The sequence below is a fragment of the Nyctibius grandis genome, chromosome 7 (assembly GCF_013368605.1).
Source record: "Nyctibius grandis isolate bNycGra1 chromosome 7, bNycGra1.pri, whole genome shotgun sequence".
In the NCBI taxonomy this organism is placed as follows: Eukaryota; Metazoa; Chordata; class Aves; order Nyctibiiformes; family Nyctibiidae; genus Nyctibius; species Nyctibius grandis.
In genome coordinates, this window is record NC_090664.1 from 31,834,341 (window position 1) to 31,860,605 (window position 26,265).

A 26,265-nucleotide genomic window follows, 5' to 3' on the forward strand; every position below is an offset into this window, starting at 1 on the left:
ATTTCTTCTTTTAGCAAAGGACACTCTCAAATCTTATTTCCTTAAAGCACAACATGTAAGCACGTATCTAAGCGCTTTGCTGAGAAGTTGTCTGCTTGGAAGATCATTTATGGTGAACAGGGTGATAGAACTAATTGTAAAAACCCTTCTGACACATGAATAATCCTTATTCATGTGAAAATAAGCCAAAACAGTGATTACTCGTTTAGTGAAGACTCCAGATCAAATGATGTTATGCATCAGGCAAGAACCCTGAGCCCTATCTGGGACAGAAAACTTGCAGGTCAGACAGATGGACAACTTCCTTCTGGTAGGTCCAAGCTCCAGGCGCAGCTCAGCCTGGCCACCCCCTGGGAGACTGCCAGCCCCGAGGCACCACTGAACCCCTCAGCTCCTGGGAAACGTTATGGAATTGAGTAATTCAACAAATTCCAGTGCGATGCTGTGGAACGGGACACTGCCTCTTGTAACAGCAGTGCAGGAGAAGCGGAGCCCACGCTTCTCCTCTGCTGGACCTACGTACGGCTGTCAGAGGGTATAGAGAGATGGTATCAAATCTCCCTATCATCACATCCCACACTGAGGGACACTCACAGCAGATTGTTTTTAAACAGTAATCTACAGCTCCTTTTTCATCCAACAGAGGCTTACTGTGGCACAATTCCTCTGGAGAGAATAAAAAATGATGAAAAAAAATGAATCCAGGAAAGAGTAAGAAATATTGATCAGAACTGGTAAGTATTTGTGAACATTCACAATCTTGAGCACTTAAAATATTACATTTATCACTTTATTTATCCTGTGAATGAACAGCAAGAGCCCCAAAGGAAATCTGGTCAGCTAAAAGAGTGAAGTGCCCTAAAAGATGACCAGGACAAGCAGTCTGTGACTGCCAAATATTTATTTCTGTGAGTTTACAACTGTTCCTGGTGTGCTGGCAACACGCATTTCCAAATGAATTACTATTTGGAGTGGTGCTCTGCATCTCAGAGACCCTCAGCTGCTGTAAATCACAGTAACACAGTGTGAGGGTTGGTTCTTCACATGGACATCAAAACCGTGGCTGCTTTCACATTGGTCTCCCAACCTCCCACTATGTTTTCCTCATCTCGGGAGGGAATGAAGGAGGCAGAGCTGTCTCCTGAAATATGTAGGAGATCAAGTGTAGCTATTTTCATGTTTTTTGGAGGAGCTGGACCCTGAACGACTTGAGTCTGTAGTGGGAAGGGTGGCTGCAGTTTCTGTCACCCTTCATATTTAGGAAAAGGAACAGTAAGATTGTTTGCTTGCAGTAGAATTGGTTACTGGATCTCCCTGCATCAGCTGCTCCAAATCCTAAGTAGCGACTGAGGATATTCTGAAGTGAGGTGTCTTTTAGTTGATTATTTATAGTTAATGCAGTATACATGGAAAATCTGTGTTTTATTTGATTAAGAGCTTAGAAACAACAGAGCCCTTTTCTTGGTATGTGCCATGTCTAGTGGCAATAAAAAGAACTTAGATCTGTTTTCAATCTTTTAACTCAGCTTAATTTCTTATGCTGCTTTTGTTTTTCCCAAATAAAAATATTGAAAAATTACCTTTTTTTTTTTTACATGCTGCCAGAGAAAAGTTATTCTATACAGATATATTTTTATAGTCTTATTTTGTCTGTGATCTTGATTTCAAACTTTTTTTATAAACCATCTTCCCATCAGCAAGAGAGACATTTTTGAAAGCTGTTCATGTTTGGCTGTTGGAATTACTTTGCTGTGGTGCTGGACTGCTTCTGCCAGGAAAAGACCTAAGTTCAGTAAGTAGCACCTTTGGGTTGAGGAAGATGCACCAGGGGGCCTGGTGCTCCCCAGACCAAGCTTCACGGCTGGGATGCAAACCGACTGCTGTCCTCTGCTCGAGGGAACCACATGTGCAGGGGGACTAACTCGAACCTCTTACTGACTCCAAATCTGGGTGCAGGTTTCCATGTATTCAGAAGTTTGAGGCACATACTTAGGAGCACCTCAAAGCAGCCTTCCCACCAGGAATCCCCGCAGAAGTGGCAATTATCTGACAGAAAAAGAAGTAAGAGTCTTTATAGTAGAAAGCCTCCCTATTGCAGCAAGTCTCCTAAGTAGTGCTTACGATATCCGAGCATTGGGCTACAGCGGTGTTATTTTAAATAGTAAGACTTGAAATATGAACTTTGCACAGAAAACATGGACAGGCCTTTGAAATATGTTAAGGCCAAACCACTGGGCAACATTGGGCCAAACTGACTAGATGGTTATTCCTTTCTTTGAAGTTTTATAGAGGTTTAAAACAACAACAAAAAAAATCATCAAAGATTCCTTCTCTCTCTATTAAAAGTATAAAATGAAACCTACTTTACTGCAATATATATGTATATACATTATAAATGTGTAATCATGCTTATCACTACAAAGTACTATGCAGGACAGAATATTACTTTTCCATATATGGTTTCCATATGTAATCCATAATCCATCTGGATTACAGCTGGACAGCGCAGTCACACACACCTGAGCCTCCAGCTCAGTTTGTATACCCAGCTTGTGAATTTACACAATCCTGAGTTGCAAAGCATCCATTAAATGATGCAATACATTTATGATGGCACAAAACACCTGCCTGCCTTCCCACAAATGAGCCAGACAGTTGTTTTGCACTGGTCAGATCGTCCAGTCAAAAGAACAAGTTTTGAAGTTTTAAAGCATCTCTTGCTCCTGTGTCCAATGTATCTTCACTTCAAAAACAGTTAATTTTTTTTTAACATTTACTGATCAAATGAGAAATTGAAAGTACATGGATTGATCGTTTGGACTGACCACAAATCTACAAATCAGTGCATTATTTAGATTAAGCCTATAAAAGACTTTCGACGTGGTTGTGTCAACACACCAGAGTGGAGGCTCCAAATATTTCTCAGACCAGTTTAAGAGACTTCAGAAATATTTCAGAATAAAACAATTTTTTTCATTTTCTGTTTCAATTACTAGAGGATATCATGCAGTCTCTGGTATGAGTATCAGTATTACATGAGGGTAAAAAATAAAATCAAAGTAGACCTAAAAGCAATATAATCATGAGCCCCACGTCACATAACTAGATATAGTTAATTTCCAGGTTTGTTGTGAAATGGTGATATCTATTCCACACAATACAGCATGGTTAAACCCACTGTAGTCTCAGTTCTCTGCATCTTTACCTCAAAACTCACTTGTTCCAGACCATCAAATAAGAAAACCACAAATGGCCAACTCTAACTTTATGTAAGTATTAAGCCCCAGTGAGCTAAATTCCTTATACTGCTATCCTTCCCTGACATCTTTTTATTACCATGTAGCGCACGAAGTTATGCAGTGTTGTATGCATTACTTATCATGTAAGCAAGTTGCCTGTCGCACACAGATTTCACAAATACTGGGTCCATGTCTTTGCCTGTCCTCATTTCTGGGATAAATGCCAAAAAGGATTAGTGCTATCCCCAGGAGTCCAGTTTACAGCAGAGGAAGACCTACAGTTGTGTTGCAAGATTCACAAAGGTGGCTGTGATGATAGCCACCTGCCAGAAAGGGAGCAAGATATTGCCAAGACCTGTTTTTCAGTTGTACAAAAAGGTACTTCACTGGTATGGGGACCTCTGAACCTCCTTACAGATGCTGGAGTGACTGAGGGCTTATGCAAGATCCCCAGGGATTAGATTATTAATGATGCTTATGATTTTGCATGAACTGGGTCACTAGGGATTAGAAGTGTTAGATCAGTATAGGAGACCCAGAACTAAACACATTTCTTGTCTTTTTCTTTCCTCATTTCTTCTTATTCAGCTACAAATGTTCTGGTTTGCGCAGGCTGGACTTCAGCTTCTTATCTTGCTCAATGTTGAGGATAGAAACACTTACCTAGGAACAACGCAGTCTTACTGCAATCTTGTTAACACTCTCTTCAAGCTAGATGTCATTCAAAGTTTGTGATTTAGTTATTGACCTATGGGATTATGCAAGCGCTGACAAGTCAACAGTTCTTCAGAGATTTTCCATGTCAAACTCAGAATGACTGTTTCACGATATTTTTTCACCATTTCAGCCCCAGGAAAGAAATCAGTCTTCACACCTGGCAGTTAATAATCCAAAAGTGAGTGGGTAAAAGCGAATCAATCTTACGTTTCACACAGATAATTTTCCCACGCTCTCCACATTCAGTCTACTGACATGTCTCAAAGTGTAAAAGGTGCTTTACACCTTTCAGAAAGCTTTCAGACTATGTCATCTGGGAATATGACAGATGTCAAGAAACTAGCATCAAACTTTTGAGACTGGGAAAACACAGTTATGTGTAAATTAGAGAGACTTATAATACCAAAGTTATTTTAGCATAAGCTCATTCATTGGCCCATGCTTTGTCAAGAGACAGTCTTGCCATTCGGTCCACAGAAGTAAAAGGATAAACTCAACTCCTCTAATGGAAACTCTCAAACAGTGTATCTTTCTTAATTATGTCTCAACCCTTATATTCTTTTCAGGTGTTATATTTCATATTTCTTTTATCTATTCAGCTGCCCTCTTTAGTGTGCACTCTTTTCCTATTCCCAATTATAAAATTAAAAACACTAGATTTTTAGCAGATTTGCCTCTTCGAAAACCTCCAAACCCAACAATTTTCTGCAAAACTGAAGAAAATTCAAACCAAAGTTATGTACAGAGACCTTCAGAAGCATGGGAACAGGAGAAAAACAAAAACAAGAATACCCCACACAAGGATAAAACAAAGTCACAAAAGTTAACTGAAGTGTTCAACTCAATCTAGCAGTGTTTAGTGCACAGCTTCTGTAATAAGTTAACTTCCAAATAAATGATCACAAGATACTACTAAAAGTCTTGATTGCTTCTCCCAGTATTTTATCATGATGTTACGTTGAGAAATGCCATCTGGCTTTTGGTCCAGTTCAGTGCCAACTAGTCAAATTAGTTCTCTCCCACAGGTTAGATCTGGCTCCTAATTCAGCACCTGGACCTCTAAGCAGTATGCAGGTCCTGTTCTCATGTTTTTATTGAGGTAAGAAAACTATTACTGTTGCAACTTCAGCATTACAGAGAAGAGAAAACTCTAGCTAGTGATGAGATTTGTCTGTCCTGAAGCTTGAGGCATTAGTACACAAAAAAAGACAGAACCAGTTAGGCAGTAGTTAAGACCACAATTTGGATTCTGGAAACTGAGGTTCTCACTCTGACACTCCATTTCAGTGTGACCTTCCAACAGCATCACAGCTGTACCTTTACTTTTCCCCTCTGGCTTTTCCATCTGCATTTCTGGACTGCATTCCCCTGAAGACACGTACTTGGTATGTGAATCCATACAGTTTTGTGCAACTTTGAAACCTCATTACAAGCCTCATACAGAATCACAGAATCAACCAGGTTGGAAGAGACCTCAGGGATCATCGAGTCCAACCATTGCCCTGACACCACCCTGTCAACTAGACCATGGCACTAAGTGCCATGTCCAGGCTTTTCTTAAACACATCCAGACATGGTGACTCCACCACCTCCCTGGGCAGCCCATTCCAATGTCTAATAACCCTTTCTGAAAAGAAATTCTTCCTAATGTCCAACCTGAACCTCCCCTGGCGAAGCCTGAGGCTGTGTGCTCTTGTCCTAGCGCTAGTTGCCCGGGAGAAGAGGCCAACTCCCACTTCACTACAACCTCCCTTCAGGTAGTTGCAGACTGCAATAAGGTCACCTCTGAGCCTCCTCTTCTCCAGGCTAAACAACCCCAGCTCCCTCAGCCGTTCCTCGCAGGTCACACCCTCCAGAGCCTTCACCAGCTTGGTGGCCCTCCTCTGGACTCGCTCCAACACCTCAACATCTTTCTTGAAGTGCGGGACCCAGAACTGGACACAGTATTCAAGGTGCAGCCTCACCAGTGCTGAGTACAGAGGAACAATCACTTCCCTAGACCGGCTGGCTACACTATTCCTAATAGAGGCCAGGATGCCATTGGCCTTCTTGGCCACCTGGGCACACTGCTGGCTCATGTTTAGCTGGCTGTCGATCAGCACCCCCAGGTCTCTTTCCACTGGGCTGCTTTCTAACCACTCTTCCCCCAGCCTGGAGCGCTGCATGGGGTTGTTGTGGCTGAAGTGTAAGACCCGGCACTTGTTCTTGTTGAACCTCATGCCGTTGCTCTCGGCCCATCTGTCTAACCTGTCCAGATCCCTCTGTAGGGCCTTCCTACCCTCCAGCAGATCGACACTCCCACCCACCTTGGTGGCATCTGCAAATTTGCTGAGGGTGCACTCAATCCCTACGTCTAGATCATCTATAAAGATATTGAACAGCACCGGCCCCAGAACTGAGCCCTGGGGAACCCCGCTAGTGACCGGCCGCCAGTTGGACTCTGCCCCATTCACCACCACTCTCTGGGCTCGGCCATCCAGCCAGTTTTTAACCCATTGAAGAGTCCACCCATCCAAGCCCCGGGCAGCCAGTTTGTCTAGAAGGATGCTGTGGGAGACAGTGTCGAATGCCTTACTGAAGTCTAGATAGACTACATACAAAAGCACTCAAATTGGTGCATGCTTGACCTGAAGTCAAGTACAAGAGAGAAGGATGGACTCTCCTGCACCACCTGGAGCACAACCCCACACGTCTCACGGAATGGGGACGGAACAATGACTGCTGCTTGTAACTGTCTCTTATATACAAACAGAGACTAAATGCTCGTAGTCAGCTTCAAGACACCACGTGGATCTGCCAGTTTGTGCAAAGCCTGTGATACACAGGAGCGAATTTGGCATGGCAGCTATGACACGAGAGGACTGTGCGTCAAGAGCTCAAGTGCTTATTGCACATACAGAGCTGAGCACTTGTCCCAGATAGATACTTCCAGCTTCTTCCAGGAGAGAGGCATTTTTAATTTCTTTCTCAATACCATTTTGACATAACCTGTAACTACCGGTGGTACATGTACCAGACTTCAGAAATTCCTAGTCTGTCCCTAAGGTATTGGTATACACATACCTGAACTGGATGAGTTACTGCTGCGTCCTGCATTACAAGTCTCAAGTGTGAGGATTTGCCTTATCTCAAGTACAAAAGCAGAATCCCAGGAACTAATCCAATCCCTCTATCAACAACACATTTCAAGGAAGATTATCTCTTCCACAAAGACTCGCTGTCCTTCAGTAAGTCTGTTCTCTGCTGGGTGTTTCTACAAAACTGCTGTGGATTGCTGAACAAGCTATTCCCAGGGGTACTGCTGCACTTCCTAACCAGCCACCACGAATGAGGCACTCGCATTTCTAAGTCATGCGCAGAGTCAAGAAAAACAAAGCTGAACTCGAGCAATCATTTGCTTGTCTGATCAGGGCTATCTGATGTTCTGTGAAATGCAGCAAACAGTGATCCCCTTACAATTTTCAATTGCATTCAATTGCAAGATGCTAGACAGGACTTGTCAGCATTTCGCAAGAGGGAAGGGGAAAAAAGTCTCACCCACACAGAACTTATATGTACACATACAAAAACCTGTTTTCCTGATATTTCAATCCAATCCACCAAATGTAGGCCAGATAAGCACCTGAAATTTCTTATACTTATCTGATCGAGGTCTCCAAACCACTGCCATCCATCACTAACTTTGTCATCAATTTGATTCAAATAAAGCAGTGACTGATTTTTGGTCTATTGTTTTTTAGAGGCTTATCAAAATTACTTCTTGATCGCAAAACAGGTATATCTCATAGCTGGTCAACATTTCAGAATGTTGATTTACCCATTCATTGGTATCTGAAAACATGGCACAATAGCTTCTCTCTCAAACTTTTAGAGCGCAACTATTGTTAATTAACTACTGTTGCACTCCTTTGTAAGTGAGAAAGAGATCAAGCAATTAGTTCAGCTGGCTACGCTTAAATCTACTAAACCAAGCACAAGCATTGCAGCTCGTCCACTCCTGCCATACAGAAATGGTTTTGGGCAAGTGAATTCTCTTCTGACAAATATATCCCTTTTAGCTTCTATCCATAGATACGCCTGAAAAAGTTCGTTTCAGTTACTCTCTTAGAGGCCATAAAACCCCTGTTCCACCCAAACTAGGAAGTCCCTTTCTAGTGACAGAATCATGCTCCTCCCAGGTCCTTCTTTTGCTCATTCCATATAAGAGTAAGGCTTAATATTACAGAAAGGGAAAAAGGAGAGGGGGAAAAAAAACAAAAAAAAAGAGAGACAGAAAGAACCACACACACTCTTTCCAAGTGACTCTCCACTACCAAACTCTCATAAAGTCTTATCTTACCACAGAAATGGATACTGGTGAAGAAAACAACAAAACTAACCTTAGAGGATAGTCTACATCTATATTCCCACATTCAACACACAGACACATGCAATAAACAGGCTTTCATAAGGAAAGATATTGCATCATATTCCAATTGCAGTGCAATCAATCATTTGAAACATTTCTGGTGTTTCATCAGATGCTTATCTGTCTCAAGTGACAAGCACATACTGCTCGTTACTTTCTCCAGTCCTGTATCCAGCACATATCCCAGCCGCAGGGAAACGAGACAGTGTAAAACTATACTTTCCCATCCATGTACAAGTCTTATCATATAGTTTCCTGATTTTCCTGATATGCTTAAGAACATATTTCTGCAAGTGCACTGCTAAGTGTTTGACAGGAATAAATGAAGGCTACTATGTGCACATGCTGTCATAATTATTTGCACATGCAAATGCATTCTGCTAAATATTCCTACACAGCTGCCAGTGAAAACACTAATGAAATACCCAGAGCTGGCATCACTGTCGCTCATGTCTCACGGTGATGCTATGTGAATATGCAGGACAGCAGACACTGCCCTCTTGCAAACCTTTCTCTCCCCTCCTCTTTGCTTTCCCTGAGCCTTTACAGGATTCCTGTACTTATGCATCAGCTGATAAAAAGAACTTTTAATCATCTGCGATGGCATACACAGGCACATAACAGTATGTTTTGAGCCTGTGTCTTTGGCAACACATCCTAAAATTTAGCAACAGCCAAGGCTTTGATTGATAAACCATAAGATCGCTAATGACCGCATAGATCTTTTCAGCTTTTACTCCAATATCTCATCTCATCTAATGTGCACATAAAACACACTAAAGAATATGTCTTGCCCACTTCCCTTAGCAAAACAGACAATAGCCAACTACCAAGACTGTTTAAAATATTTTTGCTGTCTACCCTAATATTTTCTGCCCTTAGTTTTGGGATTGTCAGTACCTCAATAGCCCAGAAACTTTATAATTTGAGGAGAAACACACAGTAAACATAAATGAAGAATAATAAGTGTATAGAGATGTTGGGCTTTTTTCCCCTCAAACTAAATACTTCAGGCCGAACTGAGCAATTCTGTAAAACACATTTTGCATAGAGCAGAGAGTAACTTTTTATGCATAAATAATGTTCCCTTTTTCAGCACGTATTTTACTAGTAGGAAGAATTTCCTAATATAACAGAACACCACACACTTTTTCCCAAGGAAAACCAGCGTATGCACTATTTTTGAGTTGTGTAAAGGCTACCAGAGCAGAGAAACAGTTGAAAGAGAAAAATATTTCTCTGGCAGAGTACTGACTAGACACGGTAGTAAGTTAAATCCACTGATCATCTTAAGGATTCTCCAATTATGGGTGCATTGGCTTGGCCTTGCCCACAGTATTTACATGACCCCTCCAACTAACATCCTGAACTACTATACTACAGCCAATATTCACTACAAGCACAAACAACTGTGAAAAAATATCCAGGAAAAACCTTGACAAGTTTGTAGCCCACAACTGCATATGGTGAGAATTGATGGAGCCTTTGCAATACGAACAGTGTCCCAAATCAGTTCTCCACACAGAGAAAGTTTCCAATGCTAAGGGACATATGTAAGGCACGTTCTTTTAAAAACCTGACTCCCATTAAGCAGCTCATTGTTCATAAAGGGAATGGTGTTTACACAGGAAAAAGTCCAGTTTCAACAAATCTGAGCTCCAACAGATGTTTCCTTCTATCTAAGCAAAACAAGTTTGTGACCCATTCCTGCCCGATCAGTAAGCTTCAAAACTAATTCTACAGGAAAAAAACCTGTACTCGACAGAATGACCTTGGAAAACAATTTCAGAAAAAGTTGTACTTCAAAATTGCAGTTGCTACTAAAGTAAATTCACTTGAAAAATTTAGTCGTCTTTAAAGAGAATGCTTTATGATCTAGGTTTGAAGGGATACAACATGATAAACATAATTTTGGTTTGTTCAGGAAAGAGAAAGTAGGGCAGGTTGTTACTCACACAGCTCTGTGTCGCAATCGCTCTCCTCAAATCAATTTAATCTCTCTTCTCCAGACCTCCCCCAACATCCCTCCAAAACTCCTGCCTGCTCTTGGCTTCCTCAAATCTCTTAAGATCTCTCCTCCTGGCACACAGCAGTTAAATAACAGAAGTGGCTGAGTAGAATATAAAAGGTATATCTCTCAATTTTTATTTTTTTAATTACTACCACCAGTACACACTAATCACAACCACTGCAAGTGTAAGCACTTTGTAGAAGGATGAAGAGTTTCAGGCTTTGCCCAAGCCTGTGCTGTTGAGACTGTGCTGTTACACACCTGTCAGTTTCACCTACCATCACGAGAAAGTTTCAGGACTTTCAGGATGTGCCTGGTGGCATGATACTGTTACAGAGCAAAGCTGGATCTGGGGACATTCTGTTGCACAACTGAACGCTGTCAAGGCAGCATCTTCCAGGGAGTTGGTGCATTTTCTGGACCCAACAATACCTTGCTCCAGAAGATGAACTGAGACAGACCATGTGTCACTGAGAATTTTATCCAGTTTTTTATAGCTTTTATAAAATGCAACTGCAGAGGCCAAACAAAATAGATTAACAGCTAGATACAGGTGACAAAGCCAAGGCTAAAATATTCTTAATCACGAGTATAGCAAGCATAGTCAGTGCGTGCAACCTTCTGTGCCCATCTTTGCCTCTGCAAGTCCCTTCTTCACTAGATTTCACTAAATAACTCACGTTCTTTCTTGTCCTAGCTATTTTGTGAGCATTATACAATGTTCCCACCTCCACGATGTTTTATGCACAGCATGCTCAGCACTGAGGTTCCTTACCCTAGCTGAGGCCTCTGCACATGCCAAGATATATATAACAACAAGACGGGGCTGTGATCTGGCAGCAATGCAATGCACCATTATTACAACCAACACGAATATTAGCAGTGTGAAGGAGACTCCACTGAGACAGATTTCAAATCTGCATATCAAACCATTGTAGCAGAAGGTAGAGGTGGTTTTCTCCCTCCCCCAGTAATCCTATTTGTCCTTTAAATAAATCTTAAGTATAATCTCAAACTGTCAGCATTTCTGTAAAGAAATACCAGCTCAGACCTATTTGGATTTGTCAGACAATCATAGCTAAACAGTTCTGCTAGCTCCAACAGCTGAACAGCTAGTGAAAAAACCTTCCACATCAGAATGTATAAGAATATGAAAGTTCATTTCAAGAGGAAAAATTTCCTCTGAAAGTAAGTGGTGAAAAGACATAATTTGTTCCACAGTTCAAACCCTGTCCCTTAGCAACACACTGATGTGGTGTGGCATAGCTGAGGTTGTGTGAGCTGCTCCGTATAGACAATTATCTGCAGTTAACTGTCCAAACGTTCTCACTTTGTGCTGCTCTGAATTCACCACGATTGCCAAAGGTTTGCATATGCAAACTTGCTTTTGTTATAAACGTTTTAACCACAAATAAGAAAATGGTGGGGGGGAAAGCCAGAGAATTCTGACAGGAACTCGTAACAGTAGTATTTGGAAAGAAAACAAGTATATATTACATTGCATAGAAGCAAAAAAACCTAGGGGAATAGGTATTTTAGCTGAAGAGCAGAAATACTTCTTATTCCTCTGGACTTCTTGACTTTTTTCCTCACTAATATATACATGTACACATGAAACTTGCTCTGTCCTTGCAGTGTGTATCATCAGCTTCTTGTTCTGTACATGCTTCTGTGAGATGGAATAGTGCATTTTAAAGACAGTCTAGGATATAATGGCCTACAACCCACGTAAACCTCAACCTCTGAATGGCGAGACAGAATACATTACAATGATGTAGAGGTTACAGGTTAAGGAAGTATAATAGGCCAAATCTTACAACACTTTCAATGCCTTCAAATTGTGGTTTCTTTATGAAGATTGAGATTATTCTGTGTGTCTAGATCCAGAAGAAAAGTCATTATACAAATTGTATGCTGAAAATGGAAGTGATGTTCATTTCACTGACTGTAAAATAACAGTCACACAGGTTTTTAACATTTATATTTAAGACAATATCAACTGGAGCACTCAGCAACATTATTTTCTGTATTTGCACCGTTGGTAAACAGCATGCCTGTGACTGAGGAATATAAGTAAACTTTGCATCGAATTCCGAACTATGTTTTGATCTGGGGCAAAGCAATTTGAGATAATGTAATGAGTCTATCACCGTCAACATCAATACTCAGGAGCTATACACTCTCCTACCTATTGGCTTGTCCACACCAAGGAATCCAGCCTGTCCCAGGGTTTTAAATACTTTATGTGCTGGGAACTGTCCTTCTTCTTCCCACTTGTCCACAAAGGGATTAATCTCCTTGTCGATGATCTAGATTTGAAAAATAAATTTGAAAAGTTACTAACACGACATTCCTACAGAAACACCTTTGACTACTCTCGTCTAAAAACTTTAATTTAAAAAGAAAAAAAAAACATACAGGGGAAAATTTTGAAAGCATATTAATTTTCTTACTTCCTGTTGGATGTCCTTATTCTCCACCCACCCGCAACTATTACAACAGATGCAATGAGGCAAATATAAATAATTCTTTAACAACTACAACTACTACAAAAGGAAGTCATCAGGGTTGGCTTAAGCATCTCCAAGACCTATGAAAGTGGCAGTTCCTCCTCACCATTTGTTAGCTTTCTGGGTACAGTTTCTAGAAAGTGACAGGAAAGGAAACCTGGATTGTCCTGAGGGACCTTGCCAAAGAAGGCTGATGATCTGTTCACGATGACCACACACGGTACGCAAGACAGGCAAGTAGGAGACACTCTCCCCTCCCTTTGCCTGAAACGCTCTCAAGGACATCAGCACTGCTCAGGGCACTTGTGTCCAGTCTGCATTTAGACTTCCCTAGGATCTGACAAAACACATACTGTAAAAATCTTATCTTCTTCCCGATTTTATAGCATTTCCAAGTCTGAGCTATTGCTGCACACCTTTTATAAGTCGATGTCCTAAGTGACTACTGCCCTTGCTCTGTTCAGGCTGCTGAGCTCCCTTCCAGCTGTTGCGAGTAAAACATATCTGGAGTGCAGCCACTACAGTCAGTAACACTTTTAGGTTTCAGACCACAAGGGCTGGACCCACAAAGTCCCAGATTTCCATGGCCATGGGAGCCAAATGGGCAGCCTGCAGTTTTGCAGCCAACCTCTAAGCCCGGCAGTAACTCCCACACAGAGTCAGCTCCACACCAAACACCCCCACGCCACGTCGTGCACCGGGTGTTCACCCTTCTGCCACCTCATTCTTGCTCCATGTGCCTACCAACCCAGCACGAGGCAGATGCTGTCTTAATAGCTCTCAAAAGGAGTCAGTTGTATAGTGCCCACCTCTGTCTATATCCACAAGTCAAACCAGGGGCTGGCACAGGCTGCTTCTGCCTTCTAGCAGCCTCCCAGTACCTGACGGGAGCCTACAGGAAAGCTGGAGAGGAACTTTTTACATGGGCATGTAGTGATAGGATGAGGGGGAATGGTTTTAAACTAAAAGAGGGAAGACTTAGATTAGATATTAAGAAGAAATTCTTTACTGTGAGGGTGGTGAGACACTGGAACAGGTTGCCCAGGAAGCTGTGGATGCCCCCTCCCTGGAAGTGTTCAAGGCCAGGCTGGATGGAGCTTTGAGCAACCTGGTCTAGTGGAAGGTGTCCCTGCCCATGGCAGGGGGGTTAGAAATCTTTAAGGTCCCTTCCAACCCAAACCATTCTATGATATGATTCTAAAACAAACACCAATTCCCAACAGAAAGTTAATGCCTTTAATCCATGACCACAATTTTACTGCTACACTTTTCACAAAGAAAGAATTTGTTATTTAAAGAACTTACTCCTCTTAGTCTATTCTTCACACTAAATAAACAAGTCCCGTGGTGCTATCTCTTGAGCTGGAAACAGACTCCTCTCCCTCCCAAACTGCTGTGCTCATGAGGCCCTGCAGAGCCTTCTTCTGAACTATCTATTTATTGCACATTCTTCAGAGAATTTCAGCCCATATATGGCTGCTTTCTGCTTCCCAGTCAGCCACAGAAATAAGGATACTTTACTGTTGGTAACAGAAAAATCACATTTCTCAGAATTTGGTGAAAGAGGTGAAAAAGTATATGCTGAATGTTCAACTCATTCAGTAATTATAATTTCTCTCCCTTATACTGAATAACGTCGGCCTCATGACCAACAGTAACAAAATACTCACCAGGACACTATCTAGGAGAGCCCACATTTAAATTCTATATTGCCCTATCCTAGCTGCTCAGATTCTAGGACACTGACCCTCAATGTTGAGTTACAGGCGATGAAACACCTTTTTGATTGTTTGTAATAACATCTGGTAACGCTCATTGGATAACATCCAGGGAAATGCCTGAAAGAGGTTATGAAGTATGTACAGAAAGTTATCCCAGTGTTTTGATGGATCCGGGCAAAAGCATGAAGTGAATGTACTAACAGACTTCTGTGGTTGTTACGGCTGGTACTGGGCCAAGTGTTTCACAGCCTACATACAAAGCCACCTTTGAAGTTAAACAGAGTCAGAAGAATGACTAAGGCATGAGAGAAGTTATTTCACATTATTTCTGCAGATTATATCCTGCTTGCTCCTGTGCCTTTGAGTAAAACTCAAATTGTTTAACAGAGCTGAAGTTTAATTATTACCAGGTGAAGTTCACCATGTCAAGTAAAACAAGATCTCCCTTGCATGACACGACAAAAAACCCAAAGACAACCTCACTGCACAAACCACAAATGGTGCATGCCTCTGAGTTAAAGAAAAAATGAGTACCACAGTCCAGATACTGATATCCATTTTTTTCTTAGCCATTGGACCATCCACTTTAAACTGTATTTTCACAAAGAAGTTAAATAGGTCCTGTCAAAAGCTTTTATACTTTAGACACACCTTGTTTGCAAAAATCACATGTGCTATTTACAGTCATAAGGGGATTTGGGGGAACACCCCCCCTTGTACTGCCACATCCAAACGTAAGCCACACTGCTAGAAAACTGCAGCACTGGTCAACTGGCTGATGCTTTAGTACTGATTATTGGATATTAGCATCCCTTCATATAAAAGCAAACTGAAGCAGAGAGAGATATTTTCAAAGGGTCAAGCCAGCAATGACTGGAGGAACAGAAGCAATTACACAATGTGTGCTTAAAACATTGCTAAAGATAGGTTTATTTCAATGCAAGTCAAACAACACTGCATACCTAACCTTTTGATTTGCCCCTTCCCTTGGCTGTGGCAACTTCCTCACATCTGTGCCCCCGCAGAAATATTTCACGCTTGAATTACTTTAAATCTTGACTAATTAACTTTGAATTAATTAATATTTTTTTGAATGCACACAGCTTTTAGAAGCAAACACTAAGAGCTGCAGGCACAAATGATGCAGGCACCTTAACCTAAATCATAAGGTATACACGCAGTGTTTGGCAAATATACAGACGTGAGCTTTTGGCAGTATGTGAGCGCTGGTCTGCTTATTTTTATATGCTTTATCATTACAAATGTGGAACTCATGGGTGATAGCCTTTAGACTTGCATCAGGAGGATACTGACTATAACAAGACCTAAAACTCCTCTCAGGAGAAACATTTTAACACTGCATACTACAGACACTATCGGACAGATATCCCCAGCCACAAAGGAAATCTCTTCACCTGATCTAGCTGGCCATATCTCAATGGCATTTGGGATATAAAGTTGATTTAGGAGCCATATATCTTTTCCACCTGCTGATAAAGTACCAGTAAACCACAACAGAAACTCTGTTATTTTCCTGACAGCGAGGGCACAGTAAAGTCTCACGTGTGGGACTAGTTTTTTTCTCAGGCTGCTTCATCCAAACCATGAAGATGCAAACGTAAAGGACTCTGCTCCGGAGGCAGCCTTGGTTTAGCCTGCATCCCAGCGAGAGCTCAGGCTGCGCTCCGGGAAGCCTCCGAAAGAATGGCTTCAGGGCTGGTATCAGCCGTGAATTATTTCAAAAAATACTGTGGAAATTTGCCCAGTCGGAAACTGATTGAGCCAACAAACTCACTTTGTGTTGAATGATGGTAAGAAAAATAAAAGTGTTTGGTAAGAAAAATAAAAGTGTTTTTATTTAAAATAGTCTTGACACAGTTTTGTGAAAACAGCACCTGTAGTTTCCTGCCCAGGAACAGGGAAATGCGGTGGCAGGGCTGGGGAGGGCATAGAGACCGAAATTCAGTCTATTTTTGTTATAGATTATTCTGATTTCCCTCTAAAACAGAGCAATGAAAATAGCTCTCAAAAACATTGCCAGATACTTGCACATTTTGATTATTTTCCACGGGAAGTTAGTATACTATTTAAATGAGAAAAGAAACAGAAAACACGCATTCAGGGATTTTTCTTCACATGATGCTCAGTATTTTCCGCTGATACTGTATCAGCACCTACCCAGAAACACTAGCAATTGCCATTTAATTCTCACTGTTTTTCTAAAATAAATATGCTATTTCTATAAAAGCAGAAACTGTAATTGAATTAATTTGGGTACTGAGAATGTGTACAGATCTCTTTTACAGCAGTTAAAGATTTTTTTCCATTATTCACCAGCAAGTTTGCCTTCTATCAAGCAGTTCAAATCAGAAATTAAAGGCCACACCACTTCTACACACAATATCTTTTGTATCCATCCCTTATAATACTGTACAGTGGTAGTATATTTCAGCACACAATTAGCAAGATGATGAATCTTGAAAAGAAAACAACTGAATTCTTACAAAAAGACAGGAATTTTTACTAAAGCTTCCTGTGAGTTATACCTAAGCTGAGATTAGACTGACTTACTAAAAAAGCAAGAGAAAATGTCTGAGAAAAAGGTATTTTGTATTAAGAAGATTAAATGGCTTTAGTGGTAACACATAACTGTACCATATTATGTTACAAAAAGCATTTTTTCCTTTAAATCAAGTTACAGTAATTGCACTTAGCTCTATTAATAGAATAACCAAAAATGACACAATTAATGGGATCTTTAATGTAACCAAAAAAAGCAAATAAATAAGCAACAAGCCACTAATGACAGTTCTTCAGTGGTTATATCTAGATATTAGCATAACACTGACTTGAAAGGAAGGAGGTTACAGGCCAGAGTGCCCTTTGCTTTCGACACCAGCAATAACTAAAGAAAATATTTAACAGCCCACAAAACAACATTTCTCCTTGTAATTTTATTCCCAACATCCAGCAGCAATGATTACACTGCAAGACAACTCAGCACCATACAATGCAAGTGCTGAGGACAAGGCAGCACTTCAGCAAGACGTAAGGCATGGTTTAGGTGGCAAAACCCATGGGAGCTACCAATGGGTTGGTCGCCAAAACCCACCCTGTGGGTGTAAAGCAGCCAGGACCCCACTGGTCACTGCCCTGCAGGCTGCACGGATCCCATCAGTTGCTCCCCAGGGGTGCCTGGCTCCTCAGAGCAGCCTTATACATCCAAACAGCAGCTGTTTATTTCCCACACATTGCTCTCCATTTGAGTCCCCCCAAGGCACGCATCCCAAGCACACCAGAATGAGTTTTCCAGCATACATTCTCTGTTGCTTCTCGCTCCTGGGCTTGGAGGCCACAGCCCTCCTCAGGTCCCTCACAACTCCTCCAAAGCCCTAAACAAAGTGTGGTGGCCAATCCTTTCCCAGTAATTTTCTTCAGAAAGGTAGGGAAAGGGCACAGGGAAGGAGACTGGGATGTGGAATCACATTCAGGACAGAACCAGTGCGAACCTAGTAGGGCGAGAGAAGGAGAGCTCCTTGTGCTCGGCATGGCACACCACTGATGAGGATGTCTACTGGCATGTGGTGGGCAAAGCAGGGTCCTACTCTCCCACCTGCACTCATAAGATCCCTCCAGTGCTGGCAGGACGGCAGCTGCTCCTGTGCTTCCAGTCCCCATCACACATGCTAGGAGATACTAACCGTGGCAGAAGCCAAGAGCTGCCTGAGTGCCCGGATCACCCAGCCTGGTGGTGACAAGCCTGGACCTGCACTGGACAGTAACCCAATGGAAGAGGCAATCATTCAGTCTCCAACAACATCACGTGCAGAAGCAGAGGCAGTACGTGACTTCGAAGACAACAACAGGTTAAAAGTAACTCCATCGCACAAAGATGATTTAACCACACAGCAGGCAGAAAACGCTCCCTGCGGCGCTAACCTCGCCTGCTTATACAAAGTTGTTCAGTGCACTTTCTTCTGGTAACCAAAATCCAATAGTATCAGCTTGCCTGAGGTCTGAAGTGTTCTAGAGAGCAAAGCTGCAGCCTACCGCTTCCTCTTTCGGGATGCATCACCACCACAGGGTGAAGATTTTCAGTAAGTTTTGCAGGACCTTTTCCTGGAGATTGTCGTTTTTTGTGGGTTTTGGGGGTTTTTTAATACTAACTGAAACAAGGGGGATAGCCCTCACTCCTCTTATAAAAACATACATGCTCTTCTTGGTTAGGACTCACCTAGGAGATCTATGCAAAAAATTAATTACCGTTATGCAAGGGGTCCTGTCAAGGTGGCAAATGTCCTAGATACTGCCAAAACATGTCTTCCCTTTGCATGAGGAAGGCAAGTCTCCCTCTTGCTCACACAGTGGAAGATTTGGCATTCAGATACAATCTGCGCCTCTTATTCTGTATTCACACCTGACTATCCAGCCAAATGTACAACACAATACCTGGACAAATGACTGTCTACAAGAGTTGTCACTGAAGAATTTGCCCTATTTAAGTATGGGATTTGGGACTGGGCCTCAGTTACGATATGGAAACTTCTGTACTCTGAGCTGTTATCAGACTATTGCTGAGAACAAGCCAAGAAAATGTTTTCCACAATGATACAGGGTTGAACTGAAAAAAAAATCGATTTAAGCATAGATAACCGTTTCATGACCCTGTGAAAAACACTCAGCAGAAAAAAAAAAAAGGTCCTAAGAGCAGAATATCCAGAAAATTAAAATAAAGAACAAAAATGACGTAATTTTGACTTGAGCTTTTTAAAGCAGCATGATTCATTTTACAAACCCAAAACCAACAAGTTCTAAAATTATTATCTAGATGGCATCGCCTTGTAAAGTCTCAATATTTTCAAGCCATCATCAAGATACTAAATAATAACATGAGTGCAGCACGTAGAACATGGAGGAAACAGCAGGAAAAAACCCCACAGTTATTTAAGTATCTGTCTAACTTAAAACTTGACAGCTACTAGCAATGAATCTAGAGAGTCTGGTTTAAATTTCCACATAAACTTTCACTGGAACTTTTTTTTCCAAAACATTTTGTTACTCTACTTAGAACTGTCAATCTTGTTTCCCCTCTGTGAAAAACCTAAAATGAATGAAGAATTACCACACATATCCATGTTCTTTTTTTAAAAGCTTTAACTGCATTTGAAGGAAAATATGTCCCTCAAGTTGTATCGTTGGTTTACTCTCCATCTCTTTATATTACATTTTTCCCCATTATAATGGAGGACTAACAGGTCTAATCTGAAATGTGATTGATTTAGCCATTATAAATAAGCTCACTGCTATCACCCCAAGCACATCCCATAAAGGAGGTGCACAGACTGAAATTCATGGACTAAAAAGCAATCACATAGAAGCCCTGGTTAAATAAATGGTATTAGACAGTGGGATGGGCTGTTCCTAGCATCTTTTTGAACGCTAAACAAACACTTCTGAGCAAGAATGAGTGCTTGGGGCATTACTTAAAAAGGGAAGGGTAGGGAAGTCGCTCTCGAAACTTTGTCCTTCATTCACAAACCTTGAAGAATGTGCTAGACACTCATACACCAGGCAGGATGGCTGTGAATGCCCATCCCTTGAAAAGGTCCAGACCTGAGGAGATCCAAAAGACCACGCTCTGCTGTCTTTGCCCTTCAGTTCATTTTGGTCTCCTCCACATGAAATGCAAGAAAAGTTGGGAACCCAACTGCTCTGCACAGCACCTGCAGGACAAGATGAGACCAGCCCGGTGAGGAAAACTGCTGGATGAAAAGGACACTTCAAGCCAGCCAGAAGATATCATTGAGAAGAAAAAAGAAAGCCAAGTCAAATACAACTACATTTAATCTTTTTTTTTAATTCCATACCTAAAAACCTTAAACATATGTTGAAAAGCAAAATAATGGTTCCACCTACCCTATTTCAAACACACTGTCAGTCCCCTTGCCTTGGTGGAAATACACAGAGATAAGGTTAGGACCACACTGAAGTACCTGGCTGAGCATGGGCTCCATGGCAGGAACTTATGCTCATCACCCTCTTTTTCCATGGACTGCATTGCTGATCTTTTATTTTGTTTGTAAATGTCCTAAGCACTTGACAGAATAAAGAGACATATCAACCACATCAGATATGTTACATATAACCCCTCCTGAATCTACTCGGTCCATGTGTGCGCAGTTAGATGTAAATACACACAGGTTTCACGTTGTTTAGCTTTCCCCTTTTCCCTTTCCCAGTGGGTGGTATATAAGCTTGAGACATTAAGAAATAAGGAAAAAAAGCCATTCCAGCGTAGCACTATAAAACTGTTTCAAAGGGGCAGATAACACATCATCGCTAGTGCCTCGGGTGTCTTCAGGATACTTCTACTTCTCTGTTCATTGCTGCAAAGTGAAGGTGAACAGGCCTGGCTCACGTCTGGGTTTCTCCACTGCCACTGAACATAGCTGTGGCCAGAGCTGAGCTTCCAGAGAAGCTTCCAGTGGATTTAAAACCAATATTCAGTAGGCTCATGTAAGAGAAAACCAGAAAAATTTCCCAAGTGCTGGAAAATATATGGCTGAAATGGGAAGACATGTATTTAAAATTTATTAGTTACAGCACCACAATTCCTTTTTGTACACTTCATTAAGCCGTGCCACAGGCAACAAAGGAATCATGCAATCTGCTACTGCACGGGGTACCAAAGACTGCAGTGATCAGCAAATACAGAAACAAACTGTTACTACATGAGTTTTTCCCTTTCTCAAAGGAAGAAAAAAAATAGCAGAGGGAAAAACCCTATAACGTAAGAGTTGGCAGCATCTCATTATATAATAAAACCTACCTGTCCTCATCTATTTTTACAAAATCTGATTTTCAGGGAAAAAAAGCATGCATTTTATGAGTATTCTGCAATTTTGCCTGGTCTATTCATTTGGCAGTAACTGGACACACTTCTGTTTAAATCATTGCGTTTCTTCCCTTTCACTGTCACACAGTTCCTCGCAACATACAAAACACAGAAAGCAAAGCTGATTATTGATTCAGAAATTTAAATACTGCAAATCCTTTGGTCCCATACATCTGGTTACAGTTTTACTTCAGGAGACAAAAAAACCCCAAACCCTGCATCAACCACAAAGTTTTTGCCAATGCTTACTGAAAACTTAAAAACCTACAAGTCCACCAGGCAATGCAGAAGCAGGCGCTACCCCTCCACCCCATGCAGCTGCTGGCACATCTGGGAGCCCCCCTGCTGGAGCAGAGGGTACACAACATCACCATACTAAGAAAATAAAAGGTCCAGTCCAGGACTTTGGAGCTGAGCCCAGCTGAACCTCTTCCTGAGGAATGACATGCTGGAAGACCAGCTTCAGCTTGGGAGGGATCCACATGGTCCTCGCAACCTATGGTCTCTCCCTATGTCCTTCTTCCCAGGACAGCTGCATAGGCAAATCCCTGCTGTACAGATCTGAATGTCTTAGCAGTCCCTGCACACTCTCAACGACAACCCCTTCAATGCCCTATCCAAGAATAGGGCAGAAAAGGGAGGATCCCAAAATTGCTTCCCACTCTGGACTCCAGCGGCTACCCTACTAATCTGTTCTTCAGCAGAGGACAGGAACATATTTGCAAAGCCTCCTGAGGTCAGGCAACCAGTTCTGTGTTTAGTTCCATGGAATTTCTCACCTTCTCTCCTTTGAGCACATGCAGATTGTATTTTACTTAAGCTACCTCTCTGTCAGTAATATCTACTGTACCTTCCATTCAGCCACACCACAATGGGCAAAGCAATATGCCATCAAAAAAACATTTCTCACTCGATACTCAACACCATGGGTTTTAAGCTATGTGAAGTCCTGTGTTCTTCTTGGACAAGAACCACATGTGCACATGGTGTCATTGTGTGGGAAAAAAATAGTCAAAGAAATGCCCTTTTCCACGTCCAACCAGCCATCGATTGACTGGGTTCAGACTCCTCCACAGCAACCACAAATTCATTTCATAAGAAGTGTGATTCTTTGTATTTGGTAACGAAGCAACCTCTCCAGGTGGCCTGTGAGGCTGTCCACAGCACCAACCCCCAGAACACAGGATTTCAGTTTTTATCTTATTACTAATCTGCCCACAGATACAAATTACAACATATCTAAAAACTCCCACATGGGACTGTCCCAATGAATTTGGCCTTGAACTGCAGGGCTCAGCCCAGAAGGAACCAGAATGAGCACAAACCACACACTGTCACAATATAATAAGCAAAGTCATTTTTTTTCCGGCCTGGCATACAGGGAACACAGAATTAGTGAGAACAAGTGAGTGCTGAGGGCATGGCTATTCCTAGGATCTGAGGGCAGATGCATTCAAACCAGAGGAGTCCTACAAGAGCAAAAATGTGTGCCATGCCAATCCAGGTGCTGATCTCAGACAAGCCTTTGGGATGCCTGGGAGCCCTGGCTGCTTGTATCCAGTTGTGAAAGTGATGCAGAACTGAGCAAGTAAAGCTTTTTTTTTTTTTTTGCCCCTGCAACTCATTTTCCAACATAGAGATGCTTAGCTGAGGTATAGCGTAACGCCCACCAGAGGCTTTTGACTCTGGGTTACATCCCTGCAGGAACAAAACAAGTTATCTCACTGTGGCCCATGCAACCCCAGGCCACCTCTCCACTGCAAAAAATTATACGATGGGATCCAACTTCAAAGGCATGTGCCTCTGGAGTTTATCGATCTTTGCCACCCACACACTGCTCCCCATCACAGGGATCAGGACTTAATGCAGTATGTAGGCAGAAGTGCAACCAGAAAATTGGGTAACAGTTAGAGAAATTCACTGTGTTAAGCAATGTTGTAGCAAGCGCTGGCTGGGCTGTACCATTCCTCTGGACTGATGGATTTCCTTCCTCAAGATATCTAGCTCCATTAGCAGAGTTTCCAATGTTCATTGATGCTTTTTCACCAACCAGGACCACAAGTGGCAACCAGGGTCTCCTGTCGTACTTCTAGGACTTCCTGGTGCATCAGTGGACCATGTTCAGACAGGGGTGATATCTGTGTTGTCACATCTGTACCCAGAGTAGTCTTGGACATCAGACATGGTTTACTGATTGCATCCAAGAGGCCCACATCATGACTGAATCCTTCAGATAAACAGAAAATAGTCCTAGGAACTGATCCTAATTCTATTGCTGCCCTCACCTTTTCTTTATCTTGCATCACTGAAAGAGAAAAAAAAATATTCTCTAGAGCTATTCAAAGAATGGCTCTGCACATGCCAAACTGTAGATGGAGACCCACCACAGACCCGCAGCTTATGCCAGTTTATATATGTGCTAGCACTTAACCCACGCTCATCACCATATCAGCCAAGCACCTAGTAAGTTTGGGGTATCCTCACAGATTCAAACAGCTGACCTCATTGAAGGTCTGCAAGTTTGAAATACTGAATCATCAGCTAAAGATTTGGACTGTCATCTGAATCACAATAGGCTTAACACAGGATCTACTTACTGCATTGCTCCAGCATCATGCGAAACACTTTTATTCAGCACACTCTAGTTCCTTCTACTTTACCTTTTTTTTTTTTTTTTTAATGGCTTGGAGAAAGCTAAGCTGAAATAAAATGTTCCGAGATTTTATCAGCTTCCGCATGGAAGTTTGGTTTCTTCTCAAGAATAATAGAGGAGTTTCTAATTTCCTTTTCTACCTTTGAAAATGCAATCACAACATACACTGAAAACGCAATCACAACATACACCATTGTGCTTATCCCACTGTACACTTCTAACAGCAATACTTGTGACAACGGGTCTGAGAGGACTTGCTCCTGAGAAACCCTCCCAAATCTGCCTGAAGAGCAGCTCTACTCTCAAACACTGCAGCACTTCTCCAACCCAGCCTCCTGTCTAGAGCAGGATTGGGGATGCTGACAGAAGAGAAAGAAGGTTCCTGATGATGGACAAAATCCTGCTGGTTCTGCAGCAGTGCCAGAGACCAGACACCAGCAGGCATGGTCAAGAGTGCACCGGAGCATATTCCAGCCTTTCTGTCCTTTAGCTTTCACAGAGTGCATACTCCCCAGGCGGCCTGGCACAGGCAGGGAGTGGAACATCCACCACCAAAGAGCAGCTTCAGGTGCAACAATTTGGCTTCCCCGCTACTCCCTTCTCCTTAGGATCTCTGCATCTCACCATTTCAGACACTTCTGGCACTTTCAGGAATGCAGCATGCAGCCCGTACCAGTTTGCCCAATCTCAAGTTTACATGGCATGTTTTGAAGGCTACCATATATAAAATGGCAGATTGCAGATATAATGGCATTTCTGGAAATACTTAAAATCATTAAGGTTGCCCTGACTTATTCCTACAGATAAACTAATGCTCTAATTTTTTAAAGAGAAGTTAAAAACTAGTCATTGAAACCTATCTGAGGGAACATACAGCTCAGGTGGTGCTACCAGGGCTAGTGACCAGGGATCTTCGGCTCTTAAAGGACACTGAAAATATAACAATCGCTGTCTAGGTGCACAAACCTGGCTGCATGACAGCAAATAATTTTAAGAAACACACCAAGTATCCTGGAAGTTGTATCAGTATTCACCTATCAAATTTCATCTTCAAGGACTGGAGCTGGATTTAGGCTGTCACGCTCCTTCTGAGCCCAAACAGAGAGGGGGAAAGAAAAAAATCTCCCAGAAAGTCCAAGTCCAGAGCAAGACGAGCTGAAACACAGACCAGCTTTCAGAGCACCCTGACACCTGGCTGGGAGATGTCACATTCATTAGGACAGGTACACGGGCAGGGGGGTAGATTTAATTGCACATTTCCAAGCAAACATGACCTGAAAAGATTTAAGCAAAGTTACATTATCTGAACAGTCACGGCAAAACCTATATAAAACCCAGAGGTTTGCTCAGTCATAAACTGCTTATTAAGACATGATTTTAGTTGTCGGAAGTGCGTAACTGTACTGCCTAATCCGATCAGGTGTGACAATGATAAAGCAATATAATAGCTAGACCTAAGCCACAAAAAAATCCCTTAGGCCCAGTTCTCCTACTAAAAGATGCCCATTGAAAAGTCTAACTAGATGCAGTGGAAAATTGTTCTAACACAAATACAGGGTAGGAAAAAATCCAATTTTTGGACACAGCAACTGCAATCTCAGATGTATGCACTACTCTGACACTGAGTAGCAAATAAGAGCATTGTTTATAAAATTGCCTTTACTGCATTTTTGCTACACAATGAAGCATTTGTACATCAAATGACTTTTTTCTGATTATCAGAAAAAGGTTTTTACAGACCTTGCTTGACTCTGCTGAAGCTCATTCTTTTCCTCTCCTACTCTCCTAAACTGATTTAAAAGCAACTCTTGGTAAAGCACTAGTGAATGTATTGGATGGTTCCTCTTACTACAGTGGTATATCCCAGCTGCCCCTTCCAATAATAACAAAAATCAGTTATGAAAATTTCCTCTCTGCTAAATTAACACCAAAAATTCTTGGCAGTAGTAAAGGATACTGCTGTGTTTATCTATACCAGCAAGAGAACTAGCCCCTAAATATTTATATCATGTTTCTGTCAGACACAAGATGACAAAGGCTATTGCAAATATCCCAGAATATGGGAATACATTTTGCTTCCCTAAGACAGAAGGGAACTCAATGCAAAATAT

General features: G+C 41.8%; 1 protein-coding gene across 3 annotated transcripts in view; it reads right to left on the reverse strand.

Annotated features, from left to right (window-relative positions):
• Positions 1 to 26,265, reverse strand: part of LOC137665465 (probable acyl-CoA dehydrogenase 6) — a 101,447-nt gene that overhangs the window by 71,393 nt on the left and 3,789 nt on the right. For all 3 annotated transcript variants that reach the window (XR_011048515.1, XR_011048514.1, XM_068404475.1), the window contains exon 2: positions 12,564 to 12,684. Coding sequence is in view for 1 of the 3 variants with exons in the window: in XM_068404475.1 (XP_068260576.1) it covers positions 12,564 to 12,684 (121 nt within the window). In the remaining 2 variants the exon portion in view is untranslated. The remainder of the gene's footprint in view (positions 1 to 12,563; positions 12,685 to 26,265) is intronic.